Source organism: Aspergillus pseudotamarii (genome assembly GCF_009193445.1).
Source record: "Aspergillus pseudotamarii strain CBS 117625 unplaced genomic scaffold BDV38scaffold_93, whole genome shotgun sequence".
Taxonomy (NCBI): Eukaryota; Fungi; Ascomycota; class Eurotiomycetes; order Eurotiales; family Aspergillaceae; genus Aspergillus; species Aspergillus pseudotamarii.
Genome location: NW_022475107.1, coordinates 40,723 through 54,293, shown reverse-complemented (window position 1 = coordinate 54,293; position 13,571 = coordinate 40,723). Strand labels below are relative to the sequence as shown.

General features: G+C 49.1%; 4 protein-coding genes across 4 annotated transcripts; 1 reads left to right on the top strand and 3 right to left on the bottom strand.

Moving 5' to 3' along the window:
• Positions 1-601: 601 nt before the first annotated feature.
• BDV38DRAFT_275476 (uncharacterized protein) lies at positions 602-7,362 on the bottom strand (the record flags this gene model as incomplete). The annotated part of the gene is made up of 7 exons (XM_032058037.1): positions 602-2,627; positions 2,696-3,175; positions 3,882-4,494; positions 4,548-6,952; positions 7,014-7,104; positions 7,157-7,178; positions 7,270-7,362. The coding sequence occupies 7 exons, from the start codon at positions 7,360-7,362 to the stop codon at positions 602-604; spliced, it is 5,730 nt and encodes a 1,909-aa protein (XP_031908067.1).
• Positions 7,363-7,641: 279 nt separating this feature from the next.
• On the top strand, positions 7,642-9,264 carry BDV38DRAFT_262554 (mitochondrial 54S ribosomal protein uL16m). Its single transcript, XM_032056106.1, has 3 exons — positions 7,642-7,754; positions 7,823-8,287; positions 8,356-9,264. Exons 1-3 carry the CDS (start codon positions 7,697-7,699, stop codon positions 8,526-8,528), a joined length of 696 nt encoding a protein of 231 aa, XP_031908066.1. The 5' UTR covers positions 7,642-7,696; the 3' UTR covers positions 8,529-9,264.
• Positions 8,462-9,264, bottom strand: BDV38DRAFT_226131 (uncharacterized protein). Its single transcript, XM_032052856.1, has 4 exons — positions 9,115-9,264; positions 8,992-9,050; positions 8,788-8,922; positions 8,462-8,677 (listed from the first exon to the last, which is right to left on the bottom strand). Exons 1-4 carry the CDS (start codon positions 9,162-9,164, stop codon positions 8,586-8,588), a joined length of 336 nt encoding a protein of 111 aa, XP_031908065.1. The 5' UTR covers positions 9,165-9,264; the 3' UTR covers positions 8,462-8,585.
• A 256-nt stretch (positions 9,265-9,520) lies between these two features.
• Positions 9,521-12,509, bottom strand: BDV38DRAFT_297371 (cytochrome c oxidase assembly protein CtaG/Cox11-domain-containing protein; the record flags this gene model as incomplete). The annotated part of the gene is made up of 10 exons (XM_032063114.1): positions 9,521-9,648; positions 9,703-9,758; positions 9,813-9,911; positions 9,966-10,134; positions 10,192-10,814; positions 10,878-10,964; positions 11,104-11,108; positions 11,694-12,135; positions 12,199-12,268; positions 12,319-12,509. The coding sequence occupies 10 exons, from the start codon at positions 12,507-12,509 to the stop codon at positions 9,624-9,626; spliced, it is 1,767 nt and encodes a 588-aa protein (XP_031908064.1). The 3' UTR covers positions 9,521-9,623.
• Positions 12,510-13,571: the final 1,062 nt, after the last annotated feature.

Below are 13,571 nucleotides of genomic sequence, written 5' to 3'. Positions count from 1 at the left end.
GATACAGAGTATACTGTCTCCTACGAGTAGTCTGGTGTCGCATCAAAACCACGAGATGGTATAGAATTGCCTGTCTTCTTCGATACAGAATTCATGGTCAGACCATATCCTACTCCAGATAACCTACTAGTATCTCTCTCCCCATCAGTCCATCAAAATGATACCACAAATTGGGCACTGTTCAGGAAGTACTACTAACCAGACGGGACTAGTCCTGCATCGTGACCTCATCATTCAAAGACAAGTGGATCGGCGGAACGCCCCGCTCTCTTCGGAGATTTCCCTTCTCGGCCGTTAACTCGATTAGTAGTGGATTGGCTGGAGCTTCAGTAGGTACGTAGTAGTGTCCAATGTCCACTTAATAGTAATGCCCCCAAAGGAAATAAGTCAGATATGGAGAAAATACTCAATATAGAATGTCGCTTTTTAACTGAGCGTGGTCCTTATGTTGGGTTGGAACTACGAAAGGTTACGCCGACATATCTAGAACGTGATCATGTCTTGGGTATTGCCTGTCTCTATACAGCAAATGATATGTCGTTTCACAATATCAATCGTCTCGACGTCGTTCTGAGATGTCCCCGATGGAATGGGACAGAGGCTAAATCCGATAATGTGCCATGTTCTTCTTGATTTCATCCACAATCTCCACCGCTTCCAGTGCGTTCCGCGCCTCAAAGTCATATCGCTTCTGCTCGTTCGCATCGTTGCCACGAAGCACAACCACCCGGAAGTTCTTGGGATGGCGACGGCTCACCTTGCATCCAACGACGTCGTTGAAACTAATCGACCGGGTCTTGGTGTCCGATCCAGTCTTCGCAGTATCCCCCGGCATGATGTGCATGTAGTCATTGTCAAACGTGAGAATCTTGTGGTTCGAGGCAGTGAAAGACATGGATTGCTTGCGGAACACGTGGTACCGGCGATAGTAGCCCCCAATGAGGTCCTGCTGCTGCGCCAGTGGATGTAACATGCGCGGTCCGCCCTTCTTCCCTTTCTTGCTCGACGGCACAGTGCCACTGTCAATTTGAAGCGGTGCATTGGGGGAAGAGCTGCCTGGAGAGCCAGTCAAAGACTGGGGCCCAAATCGCCGGCGCACGAGATCCAGATCGGTAAGGTTCCCCAGAGCTTCCACGGTGCGGTCTAAAGGCGCGATCGTATTGGATCCCATCACCTTCAGGAGGTAATTCCCCTTATCTAAGCCCCAGCGTTTGCATACCGAGTCCAATATCTCCGCGATGTAGCTGTCAGTGGACGTATTGAGAGTCGTGACTTGCGTAGAGCCCTCGATATTGATGAAGCGGATCTTCAGGGTCTTCGAGACCCCCAGGCGCGGCGTAGCATGCGACGTTGGCACCGCAGGCCGATCGGCCGGCGTGAGCGTATTATCATTCAGGGCCGACGAGAACGGTTGGCCTAAGATCGGATTGGGTCGAGGCGCTTTGTTTTGAGAAGTTGGTTGGGCGGAGGGAACATTGAGAGCTGACGCTGCATCATTGGTGTCTTCAGGAGGAACTGCTTGGCTCTCCGTGGGGAACTGGCGCTCATTCTCTTCAAATTCACTATCGGAAGCCTCCACCAGCGCAAATTCATCGTACTGTTTCCCTCTCCCTCTCCCTCGTGCCCCAGCTGCTCGATTGTTATTCGACGTAAAATCCGTAATTTGTGACGTTCGTCCTAAGGCAGGGAAGTCATATTCCACTTCGCCGTCTTCCACCATTCGAAGCGCCCATCGGTTAACAGTCAATTTGTTACGTTCAATGGCAGGTTGGCGACCTTCTTCCGAGTATCGCCAGAGTGCCAAACCGATCGCCTCAACCACGGTGACGGGAGCTGGTTGCTCCGCGAGTTTAGATTCTCGGGCAATAGGAAGGTCAATCGGCTCCTCCGGGTCAGAAGAAAACGGCAAATATAACTTGATATTCAATGCATCAGTAAGGCCTTTGCCCGATAGCACCGCAAATTTCTCGACCGGATTGGTCGGTGCACGTTTGCGCGCGTTGAGTGCCTTCGATAGCAAACTAACGGGTTGTACTGTGCTAATGGGCCGCGGTGGAGGCAAATCTTGCAATTCGGGAGCCGGTGTCTTGGCCTTCCTAGGAGATGCTGTTTGAGATCCTGTTCCATTCGGCAACTTGTGCATCATCATGGGCGATGATGAATCTAGGCTTCCAGTGATACCGACGCCCACCAGGAGCGATGCAGAACCAGCCGTGGCATCGAAATCGGATGAAAGTGCCGAGTCCTCGGACTCAGCTCCTGAATCTTCCGGATGCTCATCTAGTCCTCCAAGATTCCTACTAGTAGCTCCCCTGCGCCGGTTACTAGTCAACTCTATAACCTGATCCTGACCAGAAAACTGAATCTGCTTCCGCGAAGCCAAGGAGCCCATCTCATTATCCGAAGACATGTCGCTGCTGGCGGTCGTAGTTGTATCTCGCCGTGGCCGCTCATTCACACTAACAGCGGTTCCTAGCGATCCCGTGCGATAATGCATGCCCATCGTGGGGTGAGAGGGAGATGTGACCATAACTTGTGGGCCTTCTTGACGATCAATTGAACGTATTGGAGAGGATCCGGCTCGTGTCCGTATTGGCAACTTAGGAAATTTAATCTGTTGGGAAGCCCTGCAATGGATTAGCACAAGAATGCAGTCGGAGAATATAAGAACCTCAAATCACTCGTATCGACCAACCTTTGACTATCCACATCATCGTCGCTCTCATCACTCAGATCACTGCTGTCATCCTCCTCCGCATCTCTTTGCTTATAAGAATCGTTTTGCTGTCGCTCCTTCCGATGGGTCCTTTTCCCAGCACGTCCATGGGGCCGGCGTCCTATCACTTCCGTAGAGCTTTTGCCCGTCACCATACCCCCTTCATCTTCTTCGCCATCCTCCCCTAAACCAAGTCTCTGGGCTTCGTTCGCATCCCTAGAAACGCCTAGCTGGTAATACTCTGAAGTAACCGCAGCGGTGGTGGGAATCGGAGGAGAATACGTCCGGCGAATATGGGCTGCTACGCTTTGTGCGCTGGGGTTTGTTGAGGCCGAGGACCAGCCCGCTGCGCGAAATCCAGGAGTATTGAGAACCGAGTTATTCACGTTGATGAGTCTGTCGCCTATTCCGTCTTTTATCGTGGACAGATAAGAGGTGCGCAGTTGCCATATCGTAAAACTACAATTCTTTTAGTACTAAATTCTTGGTATGAAGGGCGATCGCGGGGAAGGTGGCGGGAGCAGCTGCGAGGTGCGGATCACTAGACGTACTCTTCATTGTGAAGGAGAGACATCTTCCCACGGCTTTGAGTAAATGTTGAGAGGATATAGATATCAAACTTTGGCGGCGATCAGGAATATTGTAGGTTTAAGGTAGACACCGTATAGTCGCTGGTGGTGCTCGTCTGGGCATGATTCTTAAGTACTGCGTTGAGAGTAAAATAGATGCGCTGCACGTGGTCAGCGACAAAGTGCTCAAATGAAGGTTCGTTCTCAAACAGGACCAGCCCGATGTAGAGTAAAGGGAAGATAAACAAGGAAGAGACAATAAGGCCGTGAAGGGAGTTGGCGAAGGGTTAGTGCTGAGTAGCGGAGAAGGAAGAGCAGCAAATTGCGGGTTCTCCCAAGACAATCTCCGCAGATAAATCAGCCAAGAAACATGGATGTAGATAATGCGCCGCCGATCCTTCGTAGATTATTTGTTTATATTAATTAGATTGACTGCTACATTATTGGCACGAAATGATGGTGTTTGATTTAACATAGTCATCGTTCTAATATAATACAAGTACTTAACTACTAATGACCATTACACCTGGTGTGGTTTCCAGAAGGAAAGAGAGGTTCATCTCACCAAACGTTCACGGTGTAAGAGTGAGACGCACTAAGCCTTAGCCTTGCGACCTCTCCCTCTCTTCGGTTTCTCGTCATCATCAATAAAATCATCGTCGGCGGCCTTCTTAGCCTTCTTCCCTTTGCCTGAGCCGCCCTTCGCCGCGGATTTCGAGGCTGGTTTCTTTGGTACCCGGACATATTTGTCCTTCTTCAGGTCTAGTTCTTCACTTTCATCATCCTCTTTGGTATCATCCTCGAGCACTTCATCATCCGACTCATCGATTGCATCTTCAATATCGGGCTTGTCCTTTGGCATTTTCTTTGGAGCAGCGACGCTGCTAGCCTTCATGAAGGGAAGTGGGTGCGAGCGCTGATTATAGAGTCGTGTGAATGTCGCTTTCGTCTGTGTATCTAATTTCACCATTGATTGATCCATAGGGCCAAGACCAAGCTCGACCAGAGCATCCCAGTCATCCCGGGTGAGGAAATAACTGTCCATGAAATCAATGACGTCCTCAACACCTTCTTTTCCGTCTTTCATCAACCGGCGAACAAGCTTATCCCAGATGAGGGGTAGATATTGTTGTCTGATTTCGTCACGGTCCCCGGAGGCACGAAGGCGCATGTGGCCCTGGATTTCCCTGGTACAACGCCAAAGTTTCCCTGTAGTTATTCTGTTAGCAAAATAGATATAGAAGTGGTTGAAGGATACATACCTTGTTTGCTGTTCTGACCTAGCCAACTAGTGAAGCCAGCTCGCTCGGTCATATTGCCGTAAGCGAAACTGGCGGGACGAACAAAGCTGAAGACAGCGTGGGTTGGCATCAGACTCCATTGCTGTTGTGTTCCATGGATCATTCTGTCAACCAGGTCACCGTCACTGATGCTTGACGCTGCATTATCCGCTAACTCGAGCAACTTCAACTTTTGCTCTTTGCCTTGATAATTACTGGACAAGGCTGGCCTTGTTCTCAGGTAGTTCTCTTGAAGCATCAAGTAGCTGAACTCGTGATCATTGAAATAAAGTTCGATCTTGTCGTTCAACGTCGCTTTGGAACTTGGAGAGAACATCTGAGCACTGAGGATTTTGGACACGATGTCCCAAGGCTTCAGGATGACATGCTTTTCCCAGGCCTTGGACATCTCCCGCCCCTTCTCAAAATTCAGATTTTGCTGATCCAACTTCACAGTCGACAGCATATTAATAACTTGACGAATGTCGGCATGCGTCCCTTCGATGAGACTATCGAGAACAGGGGGGGGGATCTTCAGACCCTCTCGGAAACAGATCGTTGAGAGTCTAGCCCTGATCTGTTCAGCAGTCGGACGTCTAAAGGGTAGCTCATACGTAACGTGATCGAAAGGCTTCATTTTCGGAAGCCTACGTTCGTTACATATGAGGATGAGTGGGATGTGAGTTTTCTTTGCAATAGCAGCCAACGCCCCAACACCACCTCGGTCTCCAGCTGACATTCCATCTACCTCATCCATGATCAATACCATATTTTTTTTTTCTCTGTGCACCTTTTGGCCATCAGCGGCAAAATAACCTTGCAGGGACGTTGTATCCAAGACACCCAAAAGACCGGTTTCAACGAGCTTTTTGCTTCTCGTGTCACTAGCATTAGTTTCGACGATATCGTAGCCTTCGAGCTTCGCCACAAGATGTGCTGCGGTTGTTTTACCGATTCCTGGAGGGCCGTGGATCATGACCGCGCGGTAAATTCCAGTGCCATCCTTACCAGGTTTCGAGAAGTTCCCCTTGGCATTCTTGTGCCAATCCCGAAGCCAACTTTGAAGTTTCTCGACAGCGGTTTTATTGCCACAGATCATGTTCATTGACGTTGGTGCATACTTTGTGGTCCAGAGCTCATCCTCAGGCCTGGGGCCTTGCGAATTTGATGGTGCCTGGGGTCCCGCGGGCGCCTTAGCTGACGCTGCACTAGCAGCCTTCGCCTTGCGCTTCTCTTCCTGTTCAATTTCAGCAGCCATGGCTCGAATTTTCTTGTCTTCTGCCTTCCTCTTTTCTTCATATTTTTCAGCGGCTTTTCCGTCGCCGCCATTGGCTGGCAGTCTTCGGATGAGCTCGAAGAGACCCTCTTCATTGATTGTTTTCAGGTTATGGTCCCTGATCGTCTTAAGCTTTTTGGGGCCGGCATCGCCTCCGAGGACAACGTAGCTTGTCTTTGAACTCGGAGCTCCAGTAACTTTGCCGCCATATTTTTTGACTAGGATTTGTCCTTCTTCACGACCCAAAGTGTCAAGGACGCCGGTGAAAACAAAAGACAACCCTGCAAGACAGTTTTCAGCCCCAACCGGGATTTCAGCGGTTCCGGCTGCCGCGGGGGAGCGCGCGCGTGCAGCGAAAGGGTTAAACTTCTTCTTGTCTCCAGATTCGGGTGGGGGTGAGGGTGGTCGGACAGTTGGGATACTGTTAAAGATGTCCTGTATTTCCTTCCTTTCGGGCTGGTCTTTCTTAGACGGAGACCCCTTTGGTTTTTTGGGCGCACGAGCCGTTGACGATGCTTTCGAATGTGAAGTACCCTTCTTAGGGCTTTCCTGGGGCTCATCGTCCTCCTCCTTACCCAGGGCTTCAGATTTCCGTTTCCTTCCAGGCTGTGAAGCGGCCGATTTTGTTGCTCTCTTCGACGGTTTTGGCGCATCCTCCATAACTACATCATCGTCATCTGAGTCTAACTTCGAGGCTGGCTTCCTACGACCAGACCTACTTGAAGCTGCAGTAGCCGGTTTCACTGCAAGTTCCTCGAGATCGCTATCCTTTTCACTGTGCTCATCCTCAACATAATCATCATCTCCTTTACCTGGCTTTCCAAACTCCGTTGCAAATATGTCATCATCGCCGAGTTTTTCATCATCTAGGACAGTCGTAGCTTTCCTCTTAGATTCGCGCGTTGGTCGCTTGGGGGTCTCCTTTTTCTCGGTCTGTTTATTCGCTCGCGGCGATTTGCTGGCTTTGCCCTCTTCTGAAACAGCGTTATTGGGGGGCTGAGTCTCCGCAGCGGGCATCGCAGTACTGGTTTTGGCCGGCCTTCCTTTCTTCTTACTGGAGGCGAAGTAGTCCGAAGTGGTCGTTACCTCCCCTTGCGGTGCCTCGGGTTTCCTTCACGGGGATGGTCAGTGGATGAGCCAGCAGGTTTGAGCAGGTACTTTGCAATGCATACGGCTTTGTTGACTCCTTAGCTTTGGTGGCTGGCGCCTTGGTCGCTTTGATATCGTCCTCATCATCACTGTCATCCACAACTTTCCTCCCGCCTATATGACCGGTTAATGAAGGCGCAAGTGAGTAGGGCGGTTGACGTCTTACGTCTTTTCCTGCCAGCAGGTTCCTAAGAGAAATTCATGTTAGTTTGATTCAACGAAATTACAGCCTGCATCGCAGAACCCGAAAAGTTGATTTGGCAGCGGAGCCTTCCATACCTCTTTCTTTGCGGGCGGCTTAACAGGAGAGGCACTAGAGCCCTGACTGCTACTCGGCTTGCCACCAAAAAAGCTCCTGATATCAGCAGGCATGATGATTTATAGAAATTTCAGAGCATGCCATGGACAGACAGAAGGTGAATTAGGGATGATAAGTGCAGATTTGAACCAACAATGCACCAAGCGCTCTTAGGAAATGACCATAATAGGCAACTAGATCGGAAAACACGACGCGCTGCCTTGAGCTATCGTCGCCGACGTGAACTTAATTGGCTTACGTAAGGAACACGCGCATGGTCCGTGCCCAAGCTCGTTTTACCAGTTTAGGACTGGGGGAAAATCGGACTTGCAGATACGCCGATAGTCTGGAAGTCTTCATCCAACATCGCTAATTCGCTACGAAAAGGGCCTGGCATCAGATCTCACCATGGCCTCCACGATGAAGATGTTCTCGGGGCCTCAATTGGCCCTTTTTCGGCCTACCTGTACGTCGGATTTCTTTCCATAAGAATTTTTCTTTACAGGGCCGGAAGGCTGACCGTCTCAACATTAGGTTTATCCACAACTTTTACGGCCTCTCCGCTATCACGATGCTTCTCTACGACCTCTCCGGCTCTTGACTGGCTTACTCCGAAATTCATGGAAACGTCGAAGTCTCCCAAGGGTCGCCCCCATGTTGCGACTGGCGGTTCTTCTCGCGGTACAACTGTCGTTTGGGGTGACTACGGCTTGCGCATGAAGGACCATGACCGCCGACTGCCGGCTTCGTCACTCAAGATCGCAGAAGAGACCATTAAGAGACGTTTAAGAGGAATGAACTATACGCTTTACAAGCGTGTGAGCGCCAACATCGGTGTGTACACCAAGGGTAACGAACAGCGTATGGGTAAGGGTAAGGGAAAGTTCGACTACTGGACGGCGAAAGTCGGTGTCAGCAGAATCGTGTTTGAACTGAAGGGCGATATTCACGAGAAGGTCGCAAGGGAGGCTTTCAGATTGGCTGGCCACAAGTTGCCCGGTAAGCATAGCTCTCGCTCTACAAACGGGGCGGTAACGGTTCCATGCTAACAACGCATTCCGGTCTAGGCCTCTGGGAATTCTGTAAGAAGGGCGACCCCCCTGTTGTCGGCTTGACGAAGCTCGGCAACGGCGTGACTCTGGAGAGTCTGAAGCGCCCCCGCCGGAGCCCAGCCCTGGGCACAGCAAACATGTCTACGCCACCCAGTTCGACCTCGTCTAGCCCCTCTGCTTCTCAATAAATGAATCGCATAAATTCCATTTGACCGTAATAGTACAATATCTGCGCGCGGCAAATCCTAAGCGCCAACGCCGGAACCAGGTCCATATCCCTGCTGTCTCCTACTCCTCGCTGCTTCTGCATCGCCATCTTGGGTTTCGGGCTTGAGGTCTTGTGTATATTATCATCAGCTTTTGGTTCTTTCTTGAATGTTTTATTCCCACATGTGTCGATGTCTTATACACGGAGTTAGATTGAAGGAAACCAAAGATCAACTGTACCTTTATCCACTTCTCCCATGACACCGCTTTGTCCTGAAAATCTCCTTGCCCATTCGGCATCCTCATCTTCCACCTTTGAACTGGTATCCGGATCCCAGAGACGCATCATTTCACTCCTCGTATGTGGCATGTTTGCTTAGGGTAGTCAGTTCCAATATTACTCCGAATAAGACATGGTGTCCCCGCCAAACAGAACCAACATACCACCTAATTGACCAGTTTGCTTCGCCGGGGTCTCCGTGAACTCTCGAATAGATTCATACCTTCATGTATGGTTAGATGAAATCCGCGAAAAAAGCAAATAATTAGGGAGAAAAGAAAACTGACTGAGTACTCTCACCACCCGGTTCAGTATCCATCAGCCTAGTATCCGACATAATCTCCAAGGCCTGGTGTAATATAGAATAAAAGAACTTCAAAGTGAATTCCTGTTACAAAGGTACGTTCGAAATTGGTCCAAACTTTGCTAAACCAAAGTAGTTCGGCAGTGGCTGGCCCTCCCAATTTATAGAGGAATTGTATGACGTAGTCTATCATGTCCGTCTTCAACCTTTTTCCCCATGGGGAAGACCTTGGTCCTAGTGGACGACGACATTCTAAACTACTACGTAAGTTTCGATCCCGATTCCTAAGCGGGCACTGAAGCTTTTGCTTGCAGATATTACCGACTTATTTTGCGATACTCTACAGAAACGCCGATCGAACTCATCAAAACCTGAATCTGTATCCCGCCGCAGAAACCATGCAATGCGCGCCTCCCAATTAAGGCTGCTGTCACATATTATACAGAACAATCATAAATCGTGGATTACTAATTTTTCTTCGTTTTCTACGGTTTAGAAGTCCATGCCCATCAGGTAACTGTGTGTATTGTTAGTGTGAATGCTTGGCTGTAGTGTGACTAAGGAGTCAAACCTTTCATATATACGCATGAATTTGGCAACAAAGGCCTCAAGGTGGAAGATTACTTTCTGTAAGGTGGGTCAGTATCCTTGGGTGTTTGCAGTTGGGATCGGGATTCTTACGCTTCCTTGTGTCACTCTGTGCTCGTAGAATGCAGACCATTTAACAATGTCGGGCTTCAGAGCGTCGTCTACCTTGGCGATGAGCTTGAAGGTGAGGGTCTAAGATACTAGTCAGCGCTGACCGGATAATTCTTGATCGCTTTGTAGTCAGACCTTGATAATAGTAGTTGGCGGTATGCAGTGGGTTAAGAGATCGTACAAGCGCGCCCGGACTTGCAATAGTCGAGCCGGCGACCGCTCAGCCAGAATCTCATCAGCCATGATAGAAATGAGCACCTCCCAGTCCGGTGGTGGGATCGGAGTGTTCTCTGTCACCTTCTCACTATTGGTCGAATAGGGTCAGCCTAGAGCCAAGAATGAAAGATAATACCGATCATACCTTTGAGCATAGATAGCTTCGAACATGAGTAACGCGCGTCGGAGATTGCGTCCGCTCTCCTTTGCTATCTTCTTATTAAGTCCAGACGCCTCCGGCCAGCCTTCCCTTTTGCCTGCAGCGCTAAGCACGGAGCAGATCTGGTCTTCTGTTGGTGCCGCAACCCTGACCAGCAGGGTTCTGGAACGAATCGGAGCAATAATATTCGAAGTGCTATTAGCCAACAGGATCAGTCTCAGGTTGGGACTGTATTTCTCCATAGTCCGTCTCAGAGCTGCCTGGGCGTCACGGCTCAGATGATCTGCTTCATTGATAACGACAACCTTGAACCTTTGCTTTGCGGAGAGGTCGACCTGCTGTGTTTGCGCAATTTCCTTGAGAAGCTCCTGCACGACGACACGGTCATAGTTTCCGACGTCCGAAGGTGTGATTTCCAAATGGTATACAGAAGATACAATGTTGAATTCGAGCTTCCTGTTACTCGTCGTCTGGAAGACTCTAGCATCGATTTTGATCTTTTCCACACCCGCGCCGTACAATTCTTTTAGTGTCGCGATTGTCCGGGTCTTTTTGCCTGCGCCTGATGGTCCGTACATGAGTAGATGGGGGAAATCTCCACTTTGTGCCTAGAACAATGGTAATGTCAATTGGTGGTCTTTCTTAACAAGAATCTGGCTCAGGCTTATTACCAGTGACTTCAAGCGCGCGGAGAGTTCATGGTGATATGAGAGGGCGTCGAGCGAGCGTGGTCGCAGCTTGTCTACTAGCAAAGCCATCTTTAGTGCTCTCGTATCTGTTACGGTGTTGTGAGGCTATCGAGTGCTTCTCACAAATGTAAAGATAGCTTAGATTGATTGGAGAGCAAGACGCGTCGGAAAGGTCGTGACACGCGAGCTTAATTGGTGGTCCGTGCACGGGCCCTGACCATCATAGATACCAGTGCAAAATAGTAGATCATCAGCCTCTCAATGTATGGATAGTGCCACGGAACTTAGCCATTTAATACGTTGCCACTGAGAAGGAAGTATATAAGCCGTCATTCCGGGCAATTTTCACCTGATTGAACTATGAGAGACTACAGTTGGTATCACCAAGCAGCAAAACGTAATGTACAGATATCCATTGCTATGATACATCTATGTGTCTTCTTTCTAGAGAGGAGATCCAAATTCCCCAGGAGCCCATAGATCTCCCGATATGGAGATAGGTTACGAGGTATTTCGCCAGAGCCTAACCTGGCGCTTCACGATTATTTTATACTTGCTTGGGCAACCTCGCTTCGTCGACGCCATCTCAGGCTACCAGGCTTTCAACATGGCCTTGTCTACTGAAGCTAGGAGGTGGTCAATCCAAGCGCTACTGTTTCGATAGGGATGAAACAGTAATCAGTCTATGTAATCAGTTTGTTGGTATCGGTTTGAGAACTCCGTTGTCATCATATCGCGCTTCTGTTTTGTATCAGCAATCCGTCATATATTAATTCTGCAGGCCAGCCGTTTCCTTACTGAAGAAGGTGTATGAGAGTGTGATGGTGTCAATCCCCTTCATTTGCGGGTCTTTCGTGAAGTCCGGGTCAATGTAAAAGAAAACAGGCATGTCGACAGATTCACCAGCATTCAATTTCTGCTCTTCGAAACAGAAACATTGAATCTTACTGAAGTACGGGGCAACCTGGCCGGGCGTTACGCTGTATGTTGCAACACCAATGATATCCGAAGGACCCTTGTTCGTTGCGGTATAGAAGGCAAGCGCCGTTTCACCGGGCAATACCCGGACTTCGCGCTGTTGAGGAGTGAACTTCCACGGCAAGACATCGGAGACTGAACCATTGAACGTGATTCGGAGTCGACGAGCGTCTGTTACTGGCGTCACACGAGATGCGGTATCGGCGTCTCCTCCACGATGAGTAAGGATGGGCTGGCCACCCCAACCAGTCTGTTGGCAAATCTACATAACCGTAGAGTTTAGCTCCTGCTGCGGATAAACGGGCGCTTGGCGATTGATACACACCATTTTATATAGAGGGACGGAGCTGTATGCGAGCGCAACCGTTCCGAGAATAAGGCTCGCCGTATAGTACCTAGATATTGTTAGAAATGAGCCGCAAAGAGCACAGCGCGATAATAATACAGTGTAGACGCATTCCGCTTCTGAGCCTGGGGAGTGTTAAACGGTGCGGAGGCATTTTGTCCTAAAAAGGAATTGCGAGAGAAGTATCTCTTCCCTGGCTCAAAACATCTCGCATTTGTAGATGTTTGTAGCCGAAGACCTGTTCCCGGTAACGTAAACCGGGCCCACGGAGAGACTATGCGACCATACATTGCGACAGACTTGATGCGTAGTCGGATATATGCGGAGAACTCACCTTGCAATATTGAAGGCCGTCCAGCACGTGATCCAACCTTGGCGATCAGACGTACTTATCGATAAGACCGAACTTTGATGCATGCCAACCACCAATTAGCACCAATTCGTTCAATAAACTGAACCCTATCTACTAGTAGTAGTTATTGTTTTACTGTGTAGTAGGAGTACCTAGGCTGGTAGGTATTTTCTACCGCGTAAAAAACTGCCACTTGGAAGCACCCCCTTCCTGCCTGATCCGGATTTTGCTGCTTTGAGAGGGTGCACGGGGTATCAGTTAATTTGCTCAAGCCTCCAAGGTAATTTACTCACCCTTCAACACCAATACGGAGGACTCACCCTCCACTGACCCCGGCCCCACTTCATAATAACCACTTCTTTGGCTGGTTCACCAGGGGAGTCGTTACCGCGACAAGACATAATAACAGGCCTAACTGTGAAAACCTGGCCCACTACAGGCCCTAATCGAATAGTGTCAGCATGCTCTCTTTCTTATCTCGTGCTCTCCTACATCCTGAATCTTCTAAATATAGTACAAAGTACGCCCACTCCTTACAACTTCTTAATGTTTAACTACATGCATCACACCCTTTTCCTGGCCAATTTATAATTTCATAATGTCCTTGGAATAAGTAACTAGATTTTGATTTCACTGCAATAATACCCAAGGGGAGAGAAAATATTTTTACTCGGGGATCAAAGGTTATATATCTTGCGACTATATTGCTGATACGGCTAGGCCGGTCTTGGGTGGATTGATGACTGAGTTAAGGTAGTATCCAATGAGTAGACTATACTCAGTCTGGAATGGACTTGCTGATGTTATTGTAGCTGGATGTAGTGTTTTAAGGATATATTGTAAGATTTGGTTTATAGGTCTTGCCCTAGAGTCTTAAGCTAATACTGAACTGCTTAGCACCCGTCGGAGCTGTTCCCTTTAGCAAGCGCCAGAGGTTCTGGCAAACGGTGAATGTTTACTTCTATGGAATCATTGAGAACACGAAGATAAACTGCGTGGA

Coding starts and splice junctions, on each gene's coding strand:
- BDV38DRAFT_262554 (XM_032056106.1), top strand. CDS start 7,697: ATGGCCTCCACGATGAAGATGTTCTCGGGGCCTCAATTGGCCCTTTTT. Junction 7,755..7,822: donor GGCCCTTTTTCGGCCTACCT/GTACGTCGGATT, acceptor TCTCAACATTAG/GTTTATCCACAACTTTTACG. Junction 8,288..8,355: donor GGCTGGCCACAAGTTGCCCG/GTAAGCATAGCT, acceptor ATTCCGGTCTAG/GCCTCTGGGAATTCTGTAAG.
- BDV38DRAFT_226131 (XM_032052856.1), bottom strand. CDS start 9,164: ATGTCGGATACTAGGCTGATGGATACTGAACCGGGTGGTGAGAGTACT. Junction 8,923..8,991: donor GCAAACTGGTCAATTAGGTG/GTATGTTGGTTC, acceptor GACTACCCTAAG/CAAACATGCCACATACGAGG. Junction 8,678..8,787: donor CATGGGAGAAGTGGATAAAG/GTACAGTTGATC, acceptor AATATACACAAG/ACCTCAAGCCCGAAACCCAA.